Source organism: Trichosurus vulpecula, chromosome 4 (genome assembly GCF_011100635.1).
Source record: "Trichosurus vulpecula isolate mTriVul1 chromosome 4, mTriVul1.pri, whole genome shotgun sequence".
NCBI lineage: Eukaryota > Metazoa > Chordata > Mammalia > Diprotodontia > Phalangeridae > Trichosurus > Trichosurus vulpecula.
In genome coordinates, this window is record NC_050576.1 from 198,580,034 (window position 1) to 198,607,598 (window position 27,565).

Genomic DNA, 27,565 nt, shown 5'->3' on the forward strand with positions numbered 1-27,565 from the left:
ATAGCTATCAAAATATATTTTTTAAGAGTTCATGGAACCCCTGGCCTAGGGACTACCTTTAGCCCTCTACTGAGTCATGCGGACTTTTCCCTTCCCTGTGATCCCTTTTCCACTGAAGGGACAGATGTCACAAAGCTCAGAAATGTCATTTTTATTTCTTATTCTTAAATCCAAGACCAAATGAACGCAATTACATCATAAGTAAACAGTTAACTGCTGAAAACATGCCCAATTCACCCAATTCATACTTGCCACTCACCATGTATGGAAAAATTTCCCTCTCGTCTAACTCTTCTAAAAGGAATTAAACTCTTTCCTAAACAGCTTAAACCTCAAAAGAGCAGTAGGGGGGCTGGATGTGGGGTACAGGAGCAGAGTCCCCTCCACCTTGGAATTCTTGACCTGAAGGTAAAGTTTGGACTAGGTCAATGATATCAAGAGTTCAATTCCTGAGGAGCAGAGCAAAGTGGACAAAAAAAATTGGCCCTCTTTCTCTGAGCACCCCCTCCAGTGCTCCTGGGTACAAGGGAGCTGCTCTCTCACCTCTCCCTCTCCCTTACAAGGCAGCTGTGCCCTCCACTCTGAAGTGACACTGTGAAACCCAACAAAGAACATGGGAACTCTCACTAACCTGGTAGGGGGACTGGTCCAAACCTAGCCCCTCATGGTCCCCAGCCACAGCTGAACCTAGACACAAAGCCCACCTCGCCTCTAATTCCTCCCCCCAGCATTAGGGAAAGACGGCTAGAGCTGCAGCTGCAGAAGGGACTTTGGGTATGGGGCCTGAGAAGGAGGGGGAAGAGGGGAGAAGCTGGACGCCCATCCCCTTCACCGGCAAAAATGCTCCAACATGCACTGGCGTGGGGCTGAGCATGACTTGCAGGTGGAGAAATAGTGATGTGTTAGAGCTGCCTTGGCTGAGATGCGTCTGTTTGGGTCATACTGCAGCAGCTGCTGTAAAGGAAGGAGAAAAGCATGTTAATGGCCCCCTTCTGCCTCCTTCGCCAATCACTGTGGACTGTGGTGAGGGTAATGAGGATCAGGACGAGAGAGCACAGGCCTAGGCCCGGAGAAGTCGTAGAGGGCCATCCCAACTAACCTCAGGATTTACTGGGGAGGGAAGCTGTGTGAGGAGAATGTCGGGTAGAGATTAACCTGCTAGGAATAGTTGGGACGGGACCCAATTTGGGAATAAAAAATATTGGAACCTGTAGAGAGACTTCTCCCAACAACTGTGGGTGAGTCAACTGACCTGTCCTGCTCCCCGCAACAGCTCGGGCAGGGACAGGGGACAGGTTCTTCTTTACGAAAAGGTCAGTGTCTCTGGGAACTTGATGGTGAACCTGTGGAATATGAAGGCCCCAAAAGGAAGGCGGGGCCTTGAGGGCGGCTCTTGTGACTCACGCCAGGTGCAGCCAGTCCCTTGCAGTTTTCTGCCTCAGTTTCCCTAGAGTCTCGCCTTACTAGTATAGAAAGTACTCCCCTCAGGCTAATTTCTGTGGGGCTTTTGGGCAGCTACCATGGGCCTTAGAAACCATAATAATATTTATCAAATGTGTATCACTTCAGGGTTTGCCAAGTACTTTACAAACATTGTCACCTGATCCTCAAAAAACTTGTTAGGAAGGGGCTATCATCACTTATCTCACAGATGACGAAACTGAGGCTCAGAATGCTTAAATCACTCAGTTTCTTCATCATAAATAAATTTAAGGGGGTTGAACTAGAAGATTCCTAAGGTTCCTTCCAACTTTACATCTGTCAGATAGGGGCTATTATTAGCCCTATTTTGCAGACGAGTAAACTGAGATAGAAGCAGCTACATGGCTCAGTGGACAGAGCACTGGACCTGGAGTCAGGAAGACCTGAGTTCAAGTCTGACCTCAGACACTCACTATCAGCGTGACCTTGGGCAGGTCACTTAATCTCTGTCTGCCTCAATCCACTAGAGAAGAAAATGGCAGACCACTCCCATATCTTTGCCAAAACAAACTCCAACAACAACAACAACAGAGTCATGAATAGTCGAACACAACTAAATGACTGAGCAGAGACAGAGAGATCCAGAGAAGCTGAGCTATTTGCCCCAAGGGTGGCACAGGTAATCTGTGCCAGAGTCAGGATTCAAATCCACATCGGGTCTCTAAATCTAGCGCTCTTGGACAGCACCACATTCGCCATTACGAAGGTGAAATGAAAAAAATATCTACGGTAAGTGCTTTGCAAAGCTTCAAATTCTGTATCAATGTGAACTCTCACCCATTTTTACACTGAAGGAGGAAATGTGAACTCTGCCCCAGAGGAGTTACTGATAGTCGAGTCAGGGAGATAAAAACTCCACACATCAGCATGAGAGCTGGCATTTATACAGCACGTTTAAGGTTTACAAAGCACTTTCCATACAGTAGAACATCCGATCCATGTGCAAAATGACTTGGTAACCAATGAACACGTGCAGATTGGCAATAGTGTAACTCAAGGACGGGTGTGCTCCAGATGAAGAATGACAGTTCATTGTTGCTAATTACGGAAGTCTTTCTAGAGGAGGCTGTTAGGAACAGTTCTAAATGTGAGAACTGGAACAGGGAAGATAGGCCAGACAGAGAGGCATGACGGCGCGATGGATTTGAAGCCGAGAAATCTGGGGTTCAAATCTTGACTCATATATATTTACTAGCTGCGTGACCCTAGGTAAATCACTTAACTGCTCTGAGCATCAGTTTTCTCATCTGTAAAATGGGGATGATCATAGCCCCTTCGTCTTTACAGGATTGTTGTGAGCACCAAATGTAAAAGCCTTGGCAAACTTTGAAGTGTCATTCAAATGCCAGCTATGTTGTGGTGGGGGGGAGTGGTTCTAACTAGTGAGGCAGAGATGAAGAAGTTAAATGCAGGAAACGAAAAACAGATGGGCTTGGCTGATGGTATCAGCTCCTGCCAAAGCAGGCAAAGCTCCTCGCCCTGGCTGGACTAGATTCAGGATCGACAGCTGCAGTCGGACACTCTCTTTTATTCACCTACCATGAGCAGGTCTTTGCCCTCTGGGTCAAGGCTAGGCACAATCTCCTCTATCGACTTCCTGGTCCACTTGGGGAAACTGCCCTTATAATCTGGTAGCTGGGTGACCCCTGGCCACATGGCCTCACTGGGCGTGCCCAAGGTCCGAAAAATTCGAAACAGCTGGTCAATTTCAGAATCACCAGGAAACAGGGCCCTGCGTGTCACCTGAAGGGAGAGGAGAGGACTCCTGGTTACCCCCAGGGCCTAGTTCCTTTTTCTACTCCCAATTCCCCTCTAAGCAGAATCTTACACGGAGTAAGCTTCTAGGGATTGAGGGAAAACGTCAAAAGCAGAACTGGGTGAAAGCTAACCTGCTCCCCAGGCTGTGCCTAGGAATTCTGTAGGTATGGCTAGTTTGCTCAGCTCTCCAGCTAGCCCTACCCATACACCATCCAGAAGACTGAGCCTAAGGTCAACACAACACCCTCCTGGTGACCCTCCTCTGTCTGTCTCCCTTTACCATCTCTGCAAAGATGCAACCAATGCTCCAGACATCCACGGCCGTTGAATAGAACTTGCAGCCCAGGAGGATCTCAGGGGCACGATACCAGAGGGTTACCACCTGTAGGGGCAGAAGCCAGTGCCACTCTGGGCAGCCCTGCTGATGGAGCGGCAGTCCTGCCCACACACAAGAGCTCTGCTCCCTAACCCAATAGTACCTCGTGGGTGTAGGTACGCAGGGGCACGCCAAAGGCCCGGGCCAGCCCAAAATCAGCCAGCTTGATGGCACCCAACTCATTGATGAGAAGGTTCTGGGGCTTCAGATCGCGGTGGATGACTCGATGAGAATGACAGAAGTTTACCCCCTGGAGCAGCTGGAAGAGGTAGCTCTGGGACAAAAGGGCGAGAAGGCAACGGGCTTAGCGGGAGCGTGGCTGGGTCTGGATGGGTAGGAGGCGCCACCACTGTGCCCACCCTCTCCTACTTCATGGTACCTTGACCAGGTGCAGAGGGAGTTCTGCGTCCGCAGCTGAGTCCATGTATTTCTTCAGGTCCTGGCTGAGGAACTCAAACACCAGGTACAGCTTCTTCTCACTATGTACCACATCTAGTAGCCTGGTGAGGAGACTCCAGTCACACAAACTAGACGCATGCCCAGTCGGGGGGCGGTAGGGTGGGGAGGCCCCCTCGTTCTCTCCGGCCTCTCCCCTCCAACTTACCTGACGATATTGGGGTGCTTGAGCTCTTTGAGAAGGGAGATCTCCCGAATGGCGGTGCTTGGGACCCCTTCAGTCTCCCTGCGGTAAGGGATGGGTTGCAGGGGTGAGATTGGAGAGCCCTGACAGGGGGCAGCTTCTGGTCTGGGGGCCTCGCCCCATGGTCCTCTTCATTTGAAACACCCCCTTCCCCCCAGCTTCACACCTGACTTTCTGGGCACGAGAACAAGGCTCTCTGTCTAAAGCAGGGGTCTCGAGTTTGGGCTCCCGGGCACCTCCCCCGAGGCAGAAATGGGGTGAGGACGAAGATTGCTCCCCGGGGCACAAGCGGGGCACTTCAAAGAGAAGTGAACCTAAAGGTCTGAGCCTGGGAAGCGGGGAGAGCTGCTGCAAGGGACAATGGGTGCAGGGCTGGGGGAGGCAGCCCCGCACTCACGAGTCCAGGCGGATCTTCTTCAGGGCCACCAGCTGGCCCGTCTGCTTGTTCCTGGCCTTGTACACCACCCCGTAGGTGCCCTCCCCGATCTTCTCCACCTTCTGGAACACATCCATGCCGCCTGCGCAGCTGCCTGGAGACAGAGGGCCTGCCCTAAGCATCCCTGGCCGGGCCCTGCCCGTCACCAGGCCCCTAAGTGACCCGAGGGGCCGAGGGATGGGTCCGAGGCTGGCTGGGCCTGCTCCCCCCTCCCCCGTGCCCTGGCATGGGGGCTTACCCGGGCGGGGGGGCCCATTTCCCACCCCAGTCCCGCCCCCCAGGCTCTCCCCCACCCCTGGGGCCTGTGGCTCCCAAGCCTGGGACTGGGTCCTCCAGAGCACTTGGAGTCTCCCCAGGCACTGAAGGTGACCCCACCCACACCCTGCCTGCCCTGCTGCTGCCCCCTACGGAGAGCAGGGAGGATCAAACCTCCTGTCCCTCCTCTGGTCCTGTCAGGTCCCTCCCTGCTTCCCCCAGTCTGTCTCTGGCTTCCTCCGGGGGGCACCCTGGGAACAGCCCCAGAGGTCAGAGGTCAAAGGGCACCCACGGGGCCTCGGAGGCAGCCATCGAGTCTGGCAGGATGATGGGCCTAGCGCCCGCTTCCTGACAGGGGACCCGGGTTCGGATCCTGGCCTAAGCGAAGACCCCTATGACCTCAGGTGGGCCCAGGAAACTTTCCAGTAGGCCACCCACACACCTCCTTTCCTTGTCTGGGAAACAAGGGGATTGGCCTGGGGGTCTCCGGCCTCCCCTCAGCTCCCTGCCTCCCTAGGGCCCCCAACCCCTCGCACCACTGCCCCTGCCCAGCAGGGAGGTCACCAAGCACTCCAGGACTCAGCCCTTCCCCCGTCTGGAGCAGGTTCCCCACATAGGCCTCAGGAAGGGCTGAAGGGGAAAGGCCGCTGCTTCCTCTGCCTTGGACTTCCAGGCCGGGGTGCAATGAGGGCAGGGGGTGGTGTTCTCCCCCGCCACGAACCCCAAGAGCACAAATCAGAGATGAGAGCTCCCCAGCCCTGGGGGTTATCTCATGAGTAATTCCAAGTTTGAAAATCCCCAAACTGTAAAGTTCTTGTGTTTTGAGCTCCCAGAGGGAGAGGTCCTCCACAAAGTGCTCCACAGAGGAGGCCGAGGACCATTGGCGGGGTCTGCAGCTGGAGGGCCGGTCATGGAGGGGGATGGGGGTCTCCCCTCTTCCTCTGTGAGTTGCTCTGACAGTGCAGGTCTAGAGTGAATGGGGAACATATGTTCTTCAGCCCCATAGCATCTGATAACCTGGGGGATTCAAAGTGGCTGAGCATCTTATGTTTCTGTATTTGTTCACGGGCTCCTTAGTCCCTTGCGTCTCATGTCTTTTCTGTACAGAGTCAAATAAAAGTTGTTCTATACCTATTTGACAGGTATAACTACACCTACCAAGCTATACCTGAACCACATGTGTAATCCTCTTTTTTTCTGTTCTGTTTTGTGTATGGAAATGCTCATTGTATTTGGTGTCTGTTAAGTTCAGAACAAATTAATTACTGCTAAAAAGAAAAGCTATACCTAAGCTTTATTTAAGAGATTTCCCTGGAATAAATTTCTGAGGGTGGAGGCAGTAACCAGAGAAAGAAACGTCGTCCCCAAGGATCCAAATGGGAAGGGGGTGGGGAAGGTTGGTCCATACATCACACAAAAACCACCCCATATTATTGAATACCTAGCCCTGTAGAAAACAAAAAATATTGCCTCCATTAACCTTCATCACCACTACCCCCTGGGAAAACAAGTGGGCCCTTTGGGGAAGAGGTATTTGGTCCCTTACTGCTCTGTTTTCACACCAGCATATGGGCTGTGATGGAGAGAAACAGATGAATGTTGGAGTGCCATATATCTGTTCCCCCAGATCTCTGGGGTGGGCTGTATCTGCCTGCCCATAGGACATATGCTACCTTCTCTGGGGATTCCTTCCAGTATTACAATATGGGGATTCATCTTCTTGGCACTGTCTCCTCTAGCATAGCATGAAAACAAGTAAGGGACAGGGACCAGATTAACACCTTTGCTCCAGGCAAATACCAACAAATCTGTCAAGGGGGTACGGGCCTGGGTGCAAGCCAGGACTAGGAATTGTCCTTGTTCTCCTGACCATGCTCTTGGCTGCCCTTCTCTTGCTGATGTTCCCTCTCCTGGTGATACTTCCTCTGCTTCTGGATGGCTTGTTCTAACAAAGGCAGGTTTATCCCTTCCACACAAGTCAGCACACGAGCCTTTACCATGGAAACCTTATCTGAAAGACATAAACAGCAGTGCAAATGGCTTTGGAGTGCAGGTGCCAAGACCACACAGTACCACCATTACATTCTGGCAACATCTCGTACCTCTTAAGTTTTATTCCTATTTTTTGCCAATGGGTGAGAGCCAGGAAGGGGAGAGAATCAATGACATACAGGATGCTAAAATAACCTATAGATCTTTTATCCTCAAATTAAACATCTGCAGGCAGGATAAGACAATGGGGAAAAGGGGGCATGTGTTTTGGAATCAAAAGGGTAACTTGAGGACTTTGGGGCATGAGCTTGTCCCTGCTCCCTACTTCTCCAAGCTATTTACTTTCTATATCTCTCCTCTCCCATTTCAGGCCCCTGAGGGAGGTATCCCAAGGACCATCCTGCATGCCCTTAATGTGGGGGGAGCTTCCTCAACTTCTTATAACTCACTGAGATCTGGGTAACTGGTGACACAAAGGATGTGTCTGTGGTCTCAAGGAGACTCCGAGGTCAGTATATAAATGACTTGTTTCTTAGGTACTCCCCACAGACCTTGTTTTTGTTTTGGTTTGTTTGGTAGGAGGAATTCCAGGATCTGCTCTTCCCCAAACCTGTCTAACATTTGATCTTATCTATGTGCCTTTCCATGTGTGCTTTGGAACCTGGGCTATCAGGTTTACATTTGGTCTTTGACTCCTAGTGGTTCACTATGTACTGGACGTGTTTTCTCTTAGTCCTTGCTAAGGCTTGGGGGGTGGATACTAACCATAATCATTCACTCATACTAATACCTGTCAGTTTACAAAGCACTCTCAAAGCACCCCTTACAATAACCTTGAGCTATAGGCAGTATACTATTACTGTCTCCATTTGACACATGAGGAAACACTCAGAGAATTGAAGTGACTTATCCATGATCACAAAAGTAGCAACAAATGAAACCCGAACTTGGGCCTTTGGACCCTGAGTCCAAAACTCTTTCTTCACACTACCATTATCCTACCTTTCCAAGAATGAACACTTTCCTCTCTAAGAGGCTCAGGTCGTCTGGTGACAAACAGCTCCCGTCTAAGAGGAAGACTTAAATACTTCAGCTGCTCCAAGTTCCTGAACCTGAATTTAGAACAACTTGCTCAGGGTACGTCTGGGTGAACAGCAACCACTTTTACACATAGAATGTATATAACGAGCTTTCCAAACAGATAATGTAGGGGTTATTTATTTCCTTTAATTACAATTCTCCTTTAGCCTGGTATACTTGTGGTTTACAAAGCCTAACACAGTACGGTTTTAGGGTGGAGGCCCTAAAAAAATGTGTAGTTGAATCGTCATTAAAAGGTGTAGGGGACTGAAATCAGGCTACCTAAGTTTTGATCAGGGCCACTAGGTGGTGCAGCGCATATAGAGACCTGGGCCTGGGAGTCAGGAGGACCCAAGTTCAAATCAGCCCCAGACACTTACTAACTAGCTGCATGACCCCGGGCAAACCATTTAACCTTGTTTGCTTCAGTTTCCTCATCTGTAAAATGAGCCGGAGAAGGAAATTGTATCTTTGCCAAGATCTCGACCCAAATGGGATCACAAAGAGTCAGACATGACTGAAACAACTGAACGAGTTCTGATCCCAATTCTTCTACTAACTAGATGTGTGACCTTGAACAAGGAACTGGCCCCTCCTAAGCCTGAGTTCCTCTGCAAAAAGGAGAGGTTTGCACAGGGGCAAAAAAAGTCCCTGCCATTCTGCAAGCTGGGAAGGAAAATGAATGAACCATGAAGGCGTATGGGGAAAACCCCAAGACTTGCTTCACCATTGCCCTGAGACTTGTAGGTAACAAGCATTTGGGTGTTTAAAGCCTGCCACTGAACCTCTCCCTTGATGCCCCAAATGCCCATCCCTTAAGAAGCACGAGCAGCAAGGCCTACAAAGACCCATCAAAAGTCTCTTGTTGAGGCTGCTGTTTCTTAATCATCATCAACATTTTGATCTTCATTTAAACAATTCTGTACAGAAGGAATCATTAACTCTCAATGTTTAATTCTGCAGCTGCTTCATTCCTTCTATAAATTCCTGAGGCCAACCTAATAGGACTACATTCTCTTTAATCTCAAGCATCTTGAGAATTGGCTTATAAATATATGTTTGTTTTGCTTGACTATTCAGATTGATTACAAGAAGGAACTTTTACTGCCAATGGGGGAAGGATGGAATATTGGAGATTGACAGACACACACACACAAAAAGAAGCAGAATGAACAAAACATTTTTTAAATGCAAAGTAGAAAACAAAAATAATAGCACAATGGGACACAAATTGTGGTACTTTCTTATTAAATATATATGTATATATACACATGTGTTTATCATATGTAGCTTTTTTAAAACCCAATTTTGTATTTATTTAAATTAAAACCCAATTTTTAAAAACCAATTTGTATAGGACAGAATTTCATAAGTTTCTTATAAAATCTTACTGTATAGTGAAATGTTTGCATGTGTTGCTGATTAAGTTTGCCTTACTAAAAAAAAAGTGAAAATAAAAAATTCACTATTTAAAAAGTTGATGATAGCTGAGATTGCTACAGGTATGATTCTAAGCACGCAATCACATTCACTTCTTTAGAAAGCATTAAATGCATAAGCTGAAAAAATAAATTAGGTTACTACAGATTGCTAAATTTCCTTCCATCCCACAGTCTATGCTTCCAGTTCCAAGCTTGCCTCTCTTTGTGGGTGAAAGTCCATGTGAACCTGGTCAGGGGATTAAGTGGGTATTGAAGAAGATGCGTGACAGCTTGATGGGCTGTGGGGAGTTGACTCAGAGTTAAATCAACACCATAAAGGAAAAGGTATTTGAGGTTTGACACAGTAATCTTTCTGGTTTCCCATCATAGCCCTCTCTTGGTACCTTACTAACAACACTTTTAGTACCATCAGACTGTGAGGTCCTTGAGGGCAAGGACTGTCTTTTGCCTTTCTTTGTAGCACCAGTCCTTAGCACAGTGCCTAGTGAACAGTAGGTGCTTAATAAATGCTTATTGCCTGACCGACCAGCTGACATGGCATCCCATCCTGTGTTTCTCCAGGGTGTTTTCTGAGCTAGGAATTATCAGCAACTCCATGTTAAAGAGGTGTGGGGCAAAAAGCCCTGATTTCAGAATCAAAAGACCTGGTTGTGAATCTCAGCTCTGTTTTCTGGCCTCATGCAAATTGTTTCCAATCTCTGAGGCTTAATTCATGGAATAGAACTTGACAGTTGGAAGGGACCCTAACAGCCATCTAGTGTAATCCATGTATGAAAGGTATCCCCATTATAACATACCAGACAAAAGGTTGTCCTCCCACTGCTTGAAGACCTTAGTGGAAAGGGACCTTACCAGCCCTTAAATCAGCCCATCTCACTTCTGAGCCACTTTAATTGTTAGAAAGTTTTTCCCAACATCATAGTTTTCTCTCGAATAAAATGAAGAGGGTCTGAAGATATCTTTCAGCTTTAATATCCTCTGAGCCCATGTCCAGCCTTCTTCTTTTACGTGGAAATTGCAGCCAGCTAGCTAGCATAAGCCTGGGGATGAGCTGACCCAGATTTCAGTCCTGCAATGCAGGCTGCTTTGAAACTCAAGCGTGTGTTGTCACCTTGGAAGTGGGGCATCCTGTCACATATAGGTACCATTCTGCGGTGACCCAATGAGTTATCTACAATCAGGGCTTCTTAAACTTTTTCCACTCATGACCCCTTCATCGCTTTTTAAACTGTGGGTTTAAGAAGCATTGAATAACATAGAGTGGAGGGGCGCATTTGACAGTAGGAAAAACTAAGTCAGATCAGGAAAATGTGTGGCCCTAAATGGTCTGTATCGGTTATCTACCTGCTCTCTCCCTTAAATCCAAATCTCTTGCAAGTCATGGCACCATCTTCCTGATGTCATGGTCCTCTTCGAGAACATGATGTACTGAAAAGATAACTGGACTTGGAATCCAAGGACGTAGACTCAAGTCAAAACTTCTTTTTATTAGCTGGTATTATTATATCCCTTCTGTTGTTCTGCCATTTTTCAGTCGTGTCTGGGGTTTTCTTGGCAAAGACACTAAAATGGTTTGTCATTTCCTTCTCCAGTTCATTTTACATATGAGGAAACAAAGGCAAACAGGGTTAAATGACTTGCCCAGGGTCACAATGCCATTCTACAGATGGGAAAAACTGAAGATCACAGAGGTTAAGTGACTTGTTCAGGGTCACAAAGCTAGTTAAGTGTGTGAAGTAGGATTGGAACTCAGGTCTTCATGACTCCAAGTCCAGCCCATTATCCACTTTTCCATTCAGTGGAATCACTGGAATCAGAGGACCTATGTTCTAGTCATAACTTCCTTACTCAGTAGCTGTGTGACTGGGCAATACCAATGTGGAAGCATACTAAAAACCTCCTTCTTAGTTTATCTAGAACTATTAAGAAATACTCTCTCTGCTCTAAAAAAGCCCTTCTCAAAATCCTTGAAAAAGCCCCTTGGGAAAGTGAGTAATAAGTCTGAGGACAGAATGTTTCTCTTGGGAAAATCGATTAAGGGCAATAACCAAACTTAACTCTCCTCTTGTTCACATCATAACCTTCTGAGGTCTCCGTCAAGAAAGGAGAAAGGATCAAGAAACCAATGAAAGGAATGAGGTCCCTTTGTTTGCTCCAGGAGGGATGGACCTGGTTACCCAACTAGTCTTGAATATTAACCCAGTCTGTGCTTGAACATATCTTTTCCTTCTTCAAGATTCCTATAATGAATGACACCTAAAACTATCTTGGGGCAAAGAGCCATATCAGAGGACATGGAGGACTCTCCTTATTTGGGCATCTCTCCCTTCAAGACAGAGATACTTGAACATTAGTTTAACCTTAAATTGAATACAACTGTCCACAATATTTGAGCCTAAAACTGCAGAGTTCAGTGTTAGTATTAACGGGGTTTTTTTTGACACCAAAAATAACTGACATTATTTGCAGACATAATGCATGCAAAGGGTGTTGCATTATTACTCCCATTATCTTATACACCCAATAATCTTGTGAAGTAGATGCCACAAGTACACTATTAATCTCATTTCACAGATGATATTCAACTATGAAATTCTGCCTTTCAAGCTATTCTCAGCAATGATCAAATAAACAAGATATTTGCTAAATTCTCCTTTTACTTGGTGCCAAGAAGTAGATCCTGGAAGTTGTATTCCATATACCTACCTCAGTCCAGCAGGAGGAGAACAAGGGAAAAACCCAAGTGCCTTCACTCTTGCACTATTAACATTGGTGGTTTGTGCCAGAGTTTCTGAAGCTTTTCCATTGTTGCATTTTCTTATGTATTTTGCTAAGTTTTAATGAATTTATCATTTTGTCTCCCTTCTCTCTCTGCAGCTTGTGGGAAAACCCTTCTCCCCCAATTTAGATTGTACTAAAACTCCCATTTTTTTCCCCGTAAAGGAAAAAGTTACCCAGTATAAATTTATGGGGATGTGAATATCACGGCTGACAGAGTAGGTGGTACAGTCTTCCAATCTTACATGAAACTTATATGAAGTATTGTTAAAATAACACAGAGGCAGGAATGGAATGGGGAACAGGATGGGTTAGAAGCCTCTGGGGAACATCAAGCTTTATGATGTGGTGCAAGATGGTAGGGGCAGCAAGAAAAGGAAAGGCATTCACTGATCAGAAATGAGCCGGCTGGAAAAGGTTTGAGAGCAGGGAATAGCCAGCTGTTTGGAGAGCAGCAAAGGGAGTGGGGAAAGGGCTGGGATTTGCTATAGTAGACAAAGGCTGGAAGCAAAGTCAGTACCCTTCACTTGGGGATTGAATGAAGCAGTCACGTGTCCGTGTCCGTGTCCTGAGTGGTAAGAAATGAAATATATGAGGAATTCAGAGAACCATGGGAAGACTTGCAAAATCAGGAGAATAATATAAGCATAAAGACTATAATGATGTAAATGAAAGTCACATTCAAAAGGAGCTCAACTAGGATTAAATGCAAAGAAAACAATAAAATAGACCTTCTTCTAGCCATAGTGCCAGGGGGTGGGGAGGGGCATCTACAGATGCCAAACATTGCATAAATGGTAACTAGGTGGTACAATGGATAGCATAGGACCTGGAGTCAGGAAGAAGTTAGTTCAAATCCAGCCTCAGACATTTACCAGCTACGTGATTCTGGGCAAGTCCCTTAACCTCTGTTTGCCTCAGTTTTTTCAAATGTAAGATGAAATAATAGGACCCACCTTCCAGGGAGGATCAAATGAGATAATATTTGTAAAGTACTTAGCACAGCGTACATAGTAGGAATTATATAAATGTTTCCTTCCTTCCCTCCTTCCCTCTTTCTTTCCTTCCTTCCTTCCCAAATCAGTCCTGATGCTCATTGGTTTTGCTTGACTGTTTCTCTTTATTACAAGGGAAGGTTCTTTTAGGAGCAATGGAGGAAGGAGGATATTCCAGGAAATGATTATGGTATTAAAAAAAAAGGCATCATTAAAAAGAAAAAGAAAGAGCATTGGACTTGGAGTCACAAGAGATCTTAATTCAAATTCTGACTTTGACATTTCTCAAGCATGTAACTTTGGTTCAAATACTTCCCACCTCAGTCTCAATTTTCTCAAGTATAAATAGTAATAATTAAAATGCCTTCTTTATGGAGTTATTGAGAGGGAAGTAAACTGTAAGCCTTACTTAACACACACACACACACACACACACACACACACACACACACACACTCTATTACTGTTTTTTGGAATTTATCTAGGCATAAAGGCCCTAAACTAGAGAAAAGAAATTCAGATTTGCAAGACAGAACAGTGTCTTCAAGTGCGCGCAAGAAAGGGAGACTGTTTTAAGGGAACTGTGGGCCAAGATACTCAGAGTGAAAAGCAGTATCATGAATCTTGAAAGAAGATGGTTTAATCAGATGGGTGGGGTTATGAAACAATAATCAGAAAGGACCTGGATTTCTTGAGAATCACAAGCACTGAAGGGAAAAAAAAATACCCAAAATATGGCTTTAACTTAAGACTGAAGTAAAAGCACAGATGGAAATAGGAAATGAAAACACAGGTGGCTATAAAACCCGCATGGCTGTTTTAAGCTCGGCCCAACTGGATCAGATACTTCCTCATACATAGTAAATGGGGCAGCTAGTTAGCACAGTGGATACAGCACCAAGCCAGTTCAAATCTGGCCTCAGACACTTACTATGTGACCCTGGGCAAGTCACTGACCTCTGGTTTCCTCAGTTTCCTCATCTGTAAAATGAGGCGAAGAAGGAAATGGCAAACCACTCCAGAATCTCTTCCAAAAGAAAAGACCTCAAACAGGGCCATATACCTGAGTGTGTGGCGAGATCTTGATGCATATTAATCAAGGAACTTTGAACCCTGCCTGGCTCAGTTAATTACTATATAGCACTTAAGCCAGATAGGCACGTTGATAGATGTGCTGTGGCTACAGCACCAAACCTTAAGTTAGGAAGACCCAACTTCAAATCTGGCTTCAGACACTACCCATGCTAGTCCCTTTGTCTGCCTCAGTTTCTTCATCTGCAATATGGGATAATCACAGCACCTACCTCCCAGGGCTGTTGTGAGGATCAAATAGATAATATTTGTAAAGTGCTTTGGCAAATTTTGAAGTGCTATATAAATACTAGCTATTATAACTATAAAGGAGGAAGGAGGGAGGACCACAAAGTACCTTCCACAGTCAAAGGGGGGGGTATCAGTGGAGAGTCTACCAATGGTAGGAGCTGGGAAGTCTTCTTCAGAGGTCCGAGACATTTTCGTGTACATTTTTACATCTAGATTATTCTCCTGGTTTTGCAAGCTCTGAATGCCCCAAATTTGTTATTTCTTATACCACTCTGGTGTATTACATAACACTGATACATGATTGACTCTGCTTCTGGCCTTTGGCTACCACAGAAAATCCTGGCCCCTTTCCCACTCTCCCTGCTGTTCTCCAAGGAGTGTTCTTTATCTATTCCAATACCACCAGGCGAGAAAAAAAGTAAAAATCTGAGGTCCAAAAAAGAGATCACAAAAAGGACCATCTCCTACCTTCCCTCTGCTGACTAGCCAGAGCTTTATAAGGCAGGGACTGTTTGTGTGCCATAAATTTATGCTTCTTTCCTCTTCTCTGACCGCAAAGGCCACCAAGTCTATGACCTTTAAAATTTCACTTTAATTTGTTGTCTTTCGAATCCCTTTCTTTCGAGACCTGAAAAGAACCCACAGGAAGTCACCTAGAGTCCTCTAATCTCATCGGAGACATGCTGTGCCTATAGTTAGAACACAGGACAAGGTCAAAGTAACACTTGAGGGCAATGCTCTGGAGTTTGGGGTTATTTCATCTTTGTAAAAGGTCTTTCTCACTTACCCCCTCCTTCCCCACAATCAGTCGTATAGGTTGGACATGTGTAAGCTTGAAGATTTAAACAGGATTATGATTTTAAATGGAAAGTCATTTCAATTTAATTAAATGTGTTACTTAGGTAAATCCTACTCTGGGTGTGTGTTCTTTCCTCCCTGTCCCAGATGAAAAGAAGCGTGCCAAAAGGGTAAGATGAAGTCAAGCAGTCAGGAGCAAAGTCCTTCTTATTGCTGGCGCAATTAGCTTCTCAGTGAAAACCCTAGTGTCAAAGTCCTTAGAAACCACCATTACCCTAGTTTCTCCAAGGGAGAATGAGCAAAGTCCTAGGAACTAGCAAACAAACACTGTGAAGTTGAAAGGTGACTCCCTTTCTCCTCTCCTGTATTATGTTCCCAGATTTTATATTCCTTTCACCACCACCTCCCTGCCCCCTTCCTCCCTGCCTCTTCCCTCCTCTTTTCACCCCAGCAGTTTCTTTGCATTGTCTGCACAATCTCCTTTCATTTGTTCTAACTTGAGACCTTTAGGACATCTTCACGTCACACCTGATATCAAGTTCCTTCTTGATAGCAAGTTCCACTTTGCTACATCATCATATATGGGAGTCTCTGTGCTCTAAGGCTGACCTCTGGTTCTTAGAGAGAATGCTAAAGTCAGTGAAGAAAGCATTGTTGTAGCATAAGCATAAAGTTAGCTTTGGCTCCTGGGGGATCCCACGGTGCTCCCAAACCTATTATGCTCCAGAAAGACAAAGATCCTAAGGCTCACCATCACTCCGTTCATATTCCCCCAGTACCATATACAGGGACCCTGGCTGGGCTTGGAATGGCTCCACCAACTTGGTGCAGATGTAGACCTGATGCTGTACCGATTCACGCTGAGCAACTAAAGTAACTCTGGACCGAACCATGTCATAACAATGGAACCTGAAATTTAGTGAAAGGAGAACTGTTACCACCTCCAGCCAGGCCCTTAATCAGGTTCAAAAGGATAGTCTTAAAAAAATTGCACAGAAGGAAAGATGAGAGCCACACTCACCTGCCAAATGTTCTCACAGTTTCTCCTTCTGGGACTATACCAGAACTGATCTCCCAAGGAAAGTAATAGATCCCAGCTCTGGGGAGCATCCTTTAGCTCCTGTAAACAGACAGGTTTTGAAGAACCCAGTTAATTTGCAAGAAACAAAAGATGCAATGTTGTAAAAGCCTGAGATTCACAGATAAAACCGGCTGGAAGCACTGCTATAAGAGAATGAATTTTAGACATTTGGAGCCCTCCCCAAACTTTCCTCTTTTGGTGTTTAGTTCAGTCCATTTTATTAAATTCAACAAGCACTTATTGAGCTCCATTATATGTCAAGCACAGCTAGATGGTACAGTGGACAGAGTGCTGGGCCTGGAGTCAGGAAGACTCATCTTCCTAAGTCCAAATCCAGCCTCAGACACTCACTAGCTGTGCGACCCTGGGCAAGTCACTTAACCCTGTTTGCCTCAGTTTCCTCATATATAAAATGAGCTGGAGAAGGAAATGGGAAACCATTCCAGTATCTTTGCCAAAAAAATCCCAAATGAGGTCAGAAAGAGTTGGACACAACTGAAACGACTGTACAACCAATATGCCAAGCAGTTTGACATAGTAGAGAGAAAAAGAAAGCCAGTTTCAGAGCCAGGGAGATGTGAGTTCAAGTTCTCCCTTGCCTGTATAGGTTGTGTGACCCTGGACAAATCACTTAACCTTCCAGTGTTCCAGCTCTGAAACATAAGATAATTAATAATAACTATAATGACAACAATATTAATGAGCTGACATTTATATAGCGCTTATCCTGTGATAGGCACTGTGCTAAGAGCTTTATGAATCATTACTCAATTTGATCCTCCCAACAACTCTGGGAGGTAGGTGTTATGATTAAGGAAATTAAGGCAAACAGAGGTTAAGTGACTTGCCCGGGGTCACACAGCTAGTAAGTGTCTGAATCTGTATTTGGACTCAGGTCTTTCTGACTCCAGGCCCAGCACACTACCCACTGCACCACCTAGCACAAATTAAGTGGGCCAAGACTATCAAATAGACTGATTTGGCTGGAACACAGGGTATGTGTGTAAAGGGGAGTAATATGTGATGAGGCCTTAGAGATGGGTTGGAGCCAGCTTGTGAGGGGTTTTAAAAGCAAAACTGAAGAGTTTGTATTTGATTCTAGAAGCAATAAGCTTCTTGGGGGGTGGGGGGAATGACAAAGTCAGGTTTTAGAAATATTAGCATGACAGCCGTTTGGAGTCCGGATTGAGTTATTACCAGGCAAGAGGTAATAAAGGCCTGAGCTGGGGTGCTGGCTGTGTGAGCAGAGAGAAGAGAGTCAGATGTGAGAGATGTGGTGGAGATACAATCCACAAGATCTGGCGATCGATTGAGTTATAAGATCATAGATTCAGAGCTCAAAGGAACCCGAAAGATCATCTGGTCTAATCCCTTCAGCATATAAATGAGGAAATAGGTCCGAGAGGTTAAGTGACCCAAACATGTCCAAGAGGTTAAGTAACCCAAAGTCACACAGTAAGTAATAACAAGGGACAGTGGCAGGATTTAAAGCCAGGATATGGGGTGGGGCATGGGAGGTGGGGGGCGGAGGGTGAGCAAGAATGATGAGCCTAGAGTTAGATGCCTAGAGGCATCTAGAGTTACAGAACCTGGGTGACTGGAAGGACGGTTGTGCCCTTGGCAAAAATACAGAAGTCAGGAAATGGGGTGGGGCTTAGAGGGCAAGCTTTCTACATCACCACATCAAGATCTCGGTGACCACAAGTTGTTTCTGAGGCTCTCTCCCTCATTGTTCAAGCCAAGCTATGAGGCTGGCCAATCAATGCCATTTAGATGCAGCGAGTGACACTTAACCACCAAAACATGGGTTGGGACCTTCAGGTCATCCACTGCCAGTTATAGTTCTGCGCTGCTGGAACCAGCTCTTCTTCTGCTCTCTCCACCACCTTTGTTCCCTGTTTTGTTTCATTTTCATCAACAAATATCCATAGAATGCCTCTGTGCAAGAGTTCAAATCCTGCCTTTCAGCTGCTTACTTCTTCTGTGTGACTTCCGGCAAAACACTTAACCTCCTTGGGCCTCAGTTTCCGCATCTGTAAAATGAGGGTGTTGGACTAGGTGTCCCCAGAAGTCCTTTCTCAAGATAATGATCTCAAGATAAGCTCCCTTTACCTCTCCCAACCCCCTCCACTCTCAGAAGACAACAGGCTTATAGCTTTAGGGCTCTCAAGCATGAAGTCCAATCCTCTCATTTTACAGATAAAGAAATGGAGACTAGAGAAGTTACATGATATTTTTCAAGGTCATGAAGTCTAAATAACCAAGTCAGGATTCAACCCCAGGTCTATGATGCTCAAACCAGCACTTTTTTCACCTCATTGCCTCCTTTTACTTTATCAAGAAAAAAACTGAGGCCATTAACTATGAGCTCTCTCATCTCCCAAACCTCTGAATGCTTATACACATTTATTCAACCTCTCCTGCACTCTAGTCCTTCTCTTTATCAAGGCTACCCCTCTCCAACCTTGTCTCTGATTCCACCCCTTCCTGTTTCCTCTTAGATTTGTGCCCCAACAATCATTCCTTTCCCCCTCTCATCTTCAGTCTCTCCCTTTGTCCTCGTTCCTTCCTTGCTTCTTACATAAACATACCCAAGGCTCCCCTAGCCTTGAAACCTTCCCTAGGATGCCCATCAAGTGGGGAATGGCTAAAGAAGCTGTGGTAGATGACTGTGATGGAATACTCATGCCATAAGAAATGACAAGCAAGATGATTTCAGAAAAACCTGTAAAGACTTACATGAACTGATGCAAATCAAGTGAGAACCAAGAGAACACTGTACACAGTAACAGCAATACTGTATGTTGAACAACTGTGGATGACTTAGCTATTCTCAGCAATACAATGATCCAAGGCAATTCCAAAGAACTAATGATGAATCATACTATCCACCTCCAGAGAGAGAACTGCTATTGTTTGAATACAGAGTAAAGCATGATATTTTTCACTCTCATTCTTTTTCTTTTATTCTAGTCTTGTTTTACATGATCGCACAGGTATAAATCTAAAAAACAAACTTCCCTAGGATCTACCATCCCTTCAAGCTTTTAACTTTCTTTTAACTTTCTCTAACTCTTTCACTTCCAGACTCCTAGTAAGATTTGGCTACTCTCTCTGCCTCCACTTCTCCTTCACCCCCCCACCACTCAGAGGATCCAGCTTCCTACCCAACGACTGTCTTGAAATTGTCCTTTGCAAGATTACCAGGGATCTCTCCACTGCTAAATTCTTGGCCTTTTGTCAGTCCTCATCCTCCCTGATTTCCCTGAAGCTTTTGACTCTGTTGATCACTCAGTCCTTCACTCCTAAACATTCTCTCCCCTTTTCTCCTTCCCAGACACTGTTATCTTTTAGTTCTGGTTGATTCTACCTCCACACTCTTATCTGTCCCTTCTTTTCAATCCCATAGCTGCCACACAAACTCAGTCCTTCATTGTCCTTTATTCTCTGTGGCCTGGACTATTGCAATGGAATCATTTCTTCTCCCTCCAATGAGTCCTCCACAAAGTTGCTTGGCATCTTAAGCACTCCATAATCTGGCCCCAAACCTACCTTTCCAGCCTTATTTCACATTCTTCCCTCAGAATATTTTTCCAGATTCCCCACCCTCTTCCTCCATAAATGAGCCCTCCTAAAACTTACCTCCCACCTGACTCCTGGGAAGAGCTCATATATATTACAGACATATTGGTTTAATTGTTACTCATTGACACAAGGGACCCTTGGTGGTGGGGAGGAAGGTTATCTCTCCTCAATGGCTTGTAAGACAAAAAGCATCAATAAAATTTATTATTAAAAAATTATCAAAAAAATTATCATGTGTCTACTTATCAGCTCTTACAATGGTAAGAATATAAGTTTTACCCTTAGAGCTATGAATTAGTCTAATCATTCTGGAAAACAATTTGGAATTAAGTTTAACAAAAAAATGACAAAATGGCCCTGACCTCTGACCCACAAATACCACTACTAGCCACATACCCCAAAGAGATCAGAGAGGGGCAGCTAGGTGGCTCAGTGAGTAGAGCACCGGCCCTGAAGTCAGGAGGACCTGAGATCAAATCCAGCCTCAGACACTTGACACACTAGCTGTGTGACCTTGGGCAAGTCACTTAACCCCAATTGCCCTGCCTTCCCCCCTCAAAAAAAAAAAAAACAAAGAGATTAGAGACAGAAGGATCCCATATACACACCCAAACATACATAGCAAAATTTTCTATGATTGCAACAAACTAGAAACAAAGTAGTCACCAATCAATTGGTGAAAAGCTAAACAAATCACAGTACGTAATGGTAATGGAATACTATTGCTTTGTAAGACACAGAATTCACAGTAGAATAGGAAAACTTATAGGAATTGATGTGGAATGAACTAAGCAAAACCAGGAAAACGATATACCCAATGACAACGTGGTAAATGGAAAAAAGAACACACACCCCAAACTAAATAGATGTATAATTATGTGAGAAACAGAAGGAAGGGAGTTCTGTTTCCACAGAAGTGATAACAGGATGTAAGGCAGAAGGAACTGATTCTAACCGGAGCTATGACCTAGCAGAATCAGGCTTCTGATCAAGTAAAAGGTCAGAGGTTTGTACACATGCTTATGGAGCTGTTTAATATTATCCGACACACCCCCAGGGCAGAGTCAGCTAATTTAAACGCACATGCAATTCATGACAAGGAAGGGGGAACATGTCTAGGAGAAGAATGAAGAGCTTAGAATAGATGGTCAGGAAGTCACATCCAGCCAATGGGTAACAGAGGGGATATCTGAATTGGGAACAGGAAAGAAATAGTCTTGCCTCGTCTGAGTAAGTGTGCTCCTTTAGGGAGTTACCCATTCACAATGAATGTAAAATGAAGTAGGAACTTTCCTGGCTTCAACAATGAGTATTCTTCTTTTTAGAGTGAGCATGTTTCTCACAATTATAAAGAGCAAATTTGGCCCCAAAGAAGAGATGAGAAAATTCACCTCCTTCTGGGAGTGAGCTGCCAGCTCCAACCACGAGCCAATTTATACCTTGAAAATTGACCAACGCTACAAATCAGGGCTTGATTTGTTTTTTTTTTTTAATTTTATTTTTTGCTTTTCTTTTTGCTTTTTTTTTGGCAGGGCAGTTTGGGTTAAGTGACTTGCCCAAGGTCACACAGCTAGTACATGTGTCAAGTGTCTGAGGCTGGATTTGAACTCAGGTCCTCCTGACTCCAGGGCCAGTGCTCTATTCACTGCACCACCTAGCTGCCCCAAGGGCTTGATTTGTTGTTTTGTTGATTGTCTATACTTAAGGTGTTGGAGAAAATGTTAGTGATGTAGATTAAACTTAAATTTTTTTTGTCTATACATTTTCTTTTTTTACCAGCACACCCATGCCTCAGTCCCTCCCTTCTCTGCAAAGATGAAGGACTACACGTGGGAAACATGTGCCTACACTTTCAGACTCGACGGTAATGATTAGTTTTATTGAACTTTCTTCCCCTTTCTTAATCTAGTGTTACAAATTGAAGATAACTTGTTGAATAAGAGAGCAGGGACACATTCAGGGATGAATATGATATGAAAATGAGAAATATTAATAACAATTCAAATTAATTTTTTAAAAGGAATCCCCTCCCCCCCAAAAAAACTGAAACAACTAAACTCCTTTAAGGCATAGATTGTTTATTTTAGTATTCCTAGAGACCAACATAATAATAGCTGACATTTAAATAGTGCTGTAGTGTTGGCAAAATGCTTTGCGTATACTAGCTATCCCTTCCACACCTTCCACATCACTGGAGTTAGGCCCTCAGTGATCTGGAAAGTCCTCCTAAAATGTTTTGGCCCTCTCTTCATATCAGAGAAGACGTCTGAATCTTTTTTCTTTTTCTTTTATGGGACTTTACCTTATTGTAAACTCTGGGTTAAGTATTTGGTCATAGGCTATATTATACAATACTATACATATATTTTATGCATTTCTGAGTTTCTAAACTTTTTCTGTGTCATCTGCTGGTCTTTACATGTTGTCTGTGGCTTCTGCAAAACTCAAAAAAAAAACCTAATTCTCATTTAATCTCTTATGTTGACAGAGATATAACAAAATCTCGATGGGCAAAATCACAGTGTGGAAGGGATAACTGCACATTTGACCTTATGACTCTGGTTGCTATTACTATCACCATCTTACAACTAAAGAAACAGAGTCAGGCCAAGTGACTGGTCAAGGTTCCCAGAGCTAGCAAGAATTCAGAGTAGGGATTCAACTTGCTCTACATAGCAGTGATTCAAGCTCTGTTTGCCCTACCACTGGGCTTACAACCTGTACACATATAATTAAATACAAAGGAATTAGGGATAAAAAGCATTAAAAATGGGGTATGGGTCCCCCCACCCTGACATACTTTGTGGGCCCATGAAGTAAGGAACATTGCATATTATGTCAGATTTTTTTTCAACATATTGATTGGTTTTGCTGATTTTTTTTTCTATTTTCATTTTTTAAAATGTTTCTGTGGCAAGGGTTGGTTCTCTGGGAGACGAAAGGTGATGGATAGATGGGAAAAGCTAAGCAATATAAAAACAAAAGGTACCAATAAAAATCGATTTAAAAAGAAAGGTTCTGAAGTGTTTGTAGAATTGCCAATAAAGGATAAAACTATATTCACTTTTTTTTCTAATGGAGGGGATAAGGAATCAAGGGAGGCTTCATAGAGAAAGCGTAAGAAATCAATTTTGAGAGATCATAATTGACTCCATTCTGTGGTGTATCTGCTATTTTCCTCCCTTTTTCTGTACAAATCATCTCCTTCAGTACTTCCCTTCCCCCATTCACTTTACAGTTACAAAAGAAAATTCATAGGACTTTGAATAGTTCCAGGAACTATTCCAGGAACTCACCCAATTCTCTTTATTTTTCATAATGAGCCGTATACATTAGAAGCTAATTGACTAATGAAGAAAATACTGTTCTCTGTAAACAGCTATGCTAAAGATCTCTCTGTAACAGTTTAAGCATCCTTTGTCTTTTCCTAAAAACATAACTTTTCCCAGCTCCCAAAACTGATCTTACCCAAAATTACTTTGTAAGCCTGCCTCCCTGTGCTACCTCATCTTACTCATCAACTCTCTGGGTCAGGTAGCTCTGGGGGAGAGAGAGATGATAGATATAGACGTAGATAAGGAGATAGAAATAGAGATATGGATAGGTACGTTGTGGCTGTGTAATCATCTTCAGTCCTGTCTGACTCTTTATAATCCCATTTTTATCTTAGTATCTCGGCAAAGATACTAGTGAGGTTTGCCATTTCCTTTTACACTTCATTTTACAAATGAGGAAACTGAGGCAAACAAGGTTAAGTGACTTGACTTGCCCAGGGTCACAGCTAGGGCTGAATTTGAACTCAGGTTTTCCTGACTTCAGGGAGGGCACTCTAATCACTGTGCCATTTAGGGGATAGACACGTAATGTATATACACACAGGCATGTTGAGGTTTAGGGGTGCTGGGACCCAAAATAGCAACATGCAGGTGCTGCATAAATTCAACTCAAGCTTTCTTTCAGCCAAAGAAAAACAAAGCTTATTAAAAATCTGTCATAGTGGGTAGCCTCTTAAGGAATCAGAGCCTTTGTGATGCTTGCGTTGACATTACCAGCTGGCCCGAGTGAATCTGAGCACCTTCATGAAGGCAAGATGGATCTTCTATAAAGACTGTGGGAGGAATCTAGGGGTGGCCAAGTAGTCTGGGGTGACCAGAGGAGGGGTCCAGGGGGGATCTTGATGGAGGTGGCCAACAGGCTGGGGTGACTAGAGGCTGGACTCCAGGAACCCATAGAACGGGATATTGATAGGATCAAGGGTGGGAAGTGGCTGGACGCAATCCAGAGGTAACAGAGATTTGGGCAATGCAATAATGGAAGGCTTAAGGCCTTAGGTGAATGCCAGGTAAAGTGGCAAGATTCAAGGAGAGTTCAAGGGGGTTCCCAGAGCCTGTATATGTGTATATATATACACACACATACATGGTCTGTGGAATTGTGAAACACACATATCCAACACCAACTGATGCGGCGTATCACACTCTAGTGGATAAACTGCAAGGCACCTTTCTGTAACATGTGCTGGCTTATTCGTGCAATGGCTTGCAAGGAGCCTGAAAATTCTTGCAACAAAAGTGACACTTGAGAGGAGCCTTAAAGGATGATAAGTATTCAGGGAAAGACAGTTCCTGTATTACAAGTATTAGGGATAATTTTTGAAAATGTACAGATGCAGGAGATTAGAATTTGATTCTGTTAAGTTGGGGAACTTAGTGATGGGGTGCTTAGGTGCCTGTGCTTGAACCCCAGTTCCAAAATCACATCCAAGCCCAAAATCACATCTCTCCCTAGCCTCAAAAAACTATCCCTAGCAGTTTCTCTCTAGCAAAACAGGACAGCATGCCCTAGCAAAACATTCATTTCTCTTCCTGATATAGTAGCCAACTGTACCTATAGCATTTATTAGTTTGAGCCAGCTGTGTACGTGCTGACCTGGCTGTGTACTGGGTCATAATGACATTTACTACTCACTGACCTATCATATGCATGTTAGACCTAGACATATATATACTCCCTACATTTATCTTGTCTAACAAGATATGGATGGGAGCAGCCTGGGTATTTCCCAGTCAGCCCTAATGTTAGTTGACTTAGTGACATTTCAGACCTAAAACCACACCTCCACACAGCCCCTCCTTGGGCTATTTCCCAGTGAACTCTGGGTAAGATAACTGCACAGTAGATACAAAAAGTGCATGTTCCTTTAGGAACTGACCACTCCCCAATCCCACCCTGAATCACCTAATTAACATATGTGGCACATGTCTTACTAAAGTTTAACCTATATAAACTTTATCTGTACCCCTGTAAGTTTGCAGGTTCCCTAAGAACTCTTGCTCACTGAAAAGCATAATAAATCTTTGCCACATTGACTTAAAGAATGCTTGAGTGGGGGACGGGGGTGGGGGGGTGGAGCCAAGATGGCCGCATGAAAACAGCATCTTACCGGAGCTCTCTCACAACTTCTGTCAGATTCCTATAAAAAAGTGAATTTGAGCAGATTTGAGAGAGTTACAAACCGCGAGCAGTCTGAACGGGGCAAATTTACAAGCCAGGAGAGTCTGAAAGGCGGAAGGAACGAATCTGTAGGCTTAGAGAGCGCTGGCATGTGGAGCTGCTCCAGAAGGCACCAAAGCAGAAGCGGCCAGCCAGGAAACCCACGTGGGAGACAGGCTGGGAGAAAGCCAGGTGCCCGAAACCAGCGGAGATCCCCAGGCCTCCCAACATAGGACAGCAGTCTGTGGAAGCGACAAGAGACAGGCCACCAACCGTTAGATACCAACTCCTGAGGCTTGCAGCCCAAACGTATGAAACTCATCTTCTTGAACTTCAGGGAGACATAATGGCCAGGTAAACGGCTCTAATCCCTCCCCTCCCCACCCAGAGAATTCCTTGGGAAAAAAAAAAAAAAACCGCTGGAAGAGGAGAGACAGAAGTGGGGCTTCAGTGGCCGAGTAGTGGGAGTACCTGATTCCCAGAGGGGCGGAGCCAGCAGGGGTCAACACCAGGAACCCAGAAGTACTCTTGCTCCCCCAGGGGAAGTGCCAGACACCCAGCTCAAACAATAAAGAGCTGAGACCATTGCTGAAGAGCAACAGTGCTGGAGAACAACCCCAGGGGAAGAGGAGATTTCGGGCAGCCAGACCCCCTCCCCCACACCTCAGGAAACTGAAGGCTATAATTCACAAAGCCAACAACTAGACTCACAATCCCCAGAATAAGAAAGCTGGGACAGAGAGCCCTGAGCCCCAAAAGCAGAAATTTATTGTAAAGCCAGGAAAAGGCTAACCAACATGAAAAACACACAAAAAAAAACCCAAGGACCATTGATTCTTTTTATGGAGACAGGCAAGATCAAAATACCAATTTGGAAGAGGATAACAATGACACTATACCCATATGTGATACCTCAAAAGGTAGTGTGAACTGGTCTCACGCCCAAAAAGCATTACTGGAAGAGCTAAAGGAGGATTTTAAAAACCAAATTAGGGAGGTAAAAGAAAAAGTGGAAAAAAAAAGGAAAAAATGGAAAAAAAATCCACTGACAAAATCAAGTCCCTAAAGAATAAGATTGGCGAAATGGCTACAGAGATTCAGAATCTAAATAGAGAAAATGACACCCTGAGAGGTAAAATCAACCAATTGGAAAAGGAGACTCAAAAGCAAAATGAAGACAGTAACTCACTAAAAATTAGAGTTGAGCAAGTGGAAGCTAATGACTCTATGAGGTAACAAGAAGTAATAAAACAAAATGTAAAGAATGAAAAAATAGAAAAAAATGTGAAATATCTGATTGGGAGAACAACTGACCTGGAAAACAGATCCAGGAGAGACAATTTAAGAGTTACTGGCCTACCGGAAATCCACGATGAAAAAAAGAGCCTTGACAGTATCTTCGAAGAAATTATCAAAGAAAACTGCCCAGAGGTCCTAGAACCAGAGGGCAAAATAGTCATTGAAAGAATTCACTGAAAACTCCAAGAAATATTATAGCCAAATTTCAGAATTACAAAATCAAGGAAAAAATATTGCAAGCAGCCAAAAAGAAACAATTCAAATATCGTGGAACAACAGTCAGGATGACACAGGATCTTTCAGCTTCCACTTTAAAAGACAGGAGAAACTGGAATATGACATTCCGAAGGCAAAGAAGCTGGGACTACAACCAAGGATCAACTATCCAACAAAATTAAGCGTAATTTTTCAGGGAAGGAGATGGACATTCAACGAAATAAGGGAATTCCAGACCTTCCTGATGAAAAGGCCAGAACTCAATGGAAAATTTGATTTACAAATACAAAATTCAAGAGAGACATAAAAAGGTAAACAGGGGGAAAAACCCCCACAAACCTTATTAATCAATAAGGGCAAATTATTTGCATCTTTATATAGAATTATATCATCTTATGCATGTTTTATATGTATACATATATATATGTCAATCTTGAGATAGTACAGCTATTATGACAATTGAGAGGGATACACATAGACTGTGAATGTCTGTATAAAATAACTGATACAAGGATAAAAAACATAATTAAGAGATG

At 44.2% G+C, this 27,565-nt stretch overlaps 1 protein-coding gene across 1 annotated transcript in view; it reads right to left on the minus strand.

Annotated features, from left to right (window-relative positions):
* Positions 1-136: 136 nt before the first annotated feature.
* LOC118846247 (cyclin-dependent kinase 3-like) overlaps positions 137-27,565 on the minus strand; it is a 40,132-nt gene continuing 12,703 nt past the window's right edge. Inside the window, exons 2-11 of the mRNA XM_036754566.1 lie at positions 16,377-16,475; positions 16,107-16,264; positions 6,818-6,958; positions 4,654-4,786; positions 4,221-4,298; positions 3,996-4,116; positions 3,720-3,890; positions 3,521-3,622; positions 3,022-3,225; positions 137-954 (exon numbers count right to left, since the gene is read on the minus strand). Of these exons, the coding sequence (XP_036610461.1) occupies positions 829-954; positions 3,022-3,225; positions 3,521-3,622; positions 3,720-3,890; positions 3,996-4,116; positions 4,221-4,298; positions 4,654-4,786; positions 6,818-6,958; positions 16,107-16,264; positions 16,377-16,465 (1,323 nt within the window). The 5' untranslated portion in view covers positions 16,466-16,475 and the 3' untranslated portion in view covers positions 137-828. The remainder of the gene's footprint in view (positions 955-3,021; positions 3,226-3,520; positions 3,623-3,719; positions 3,891-3,995; positions 4,117-4,220; positions 4,299-4,653; positions 4,787-6,817; positions 6,959-16,106; positions 16,265-16,376; positions 16,476-27,565) is intronic.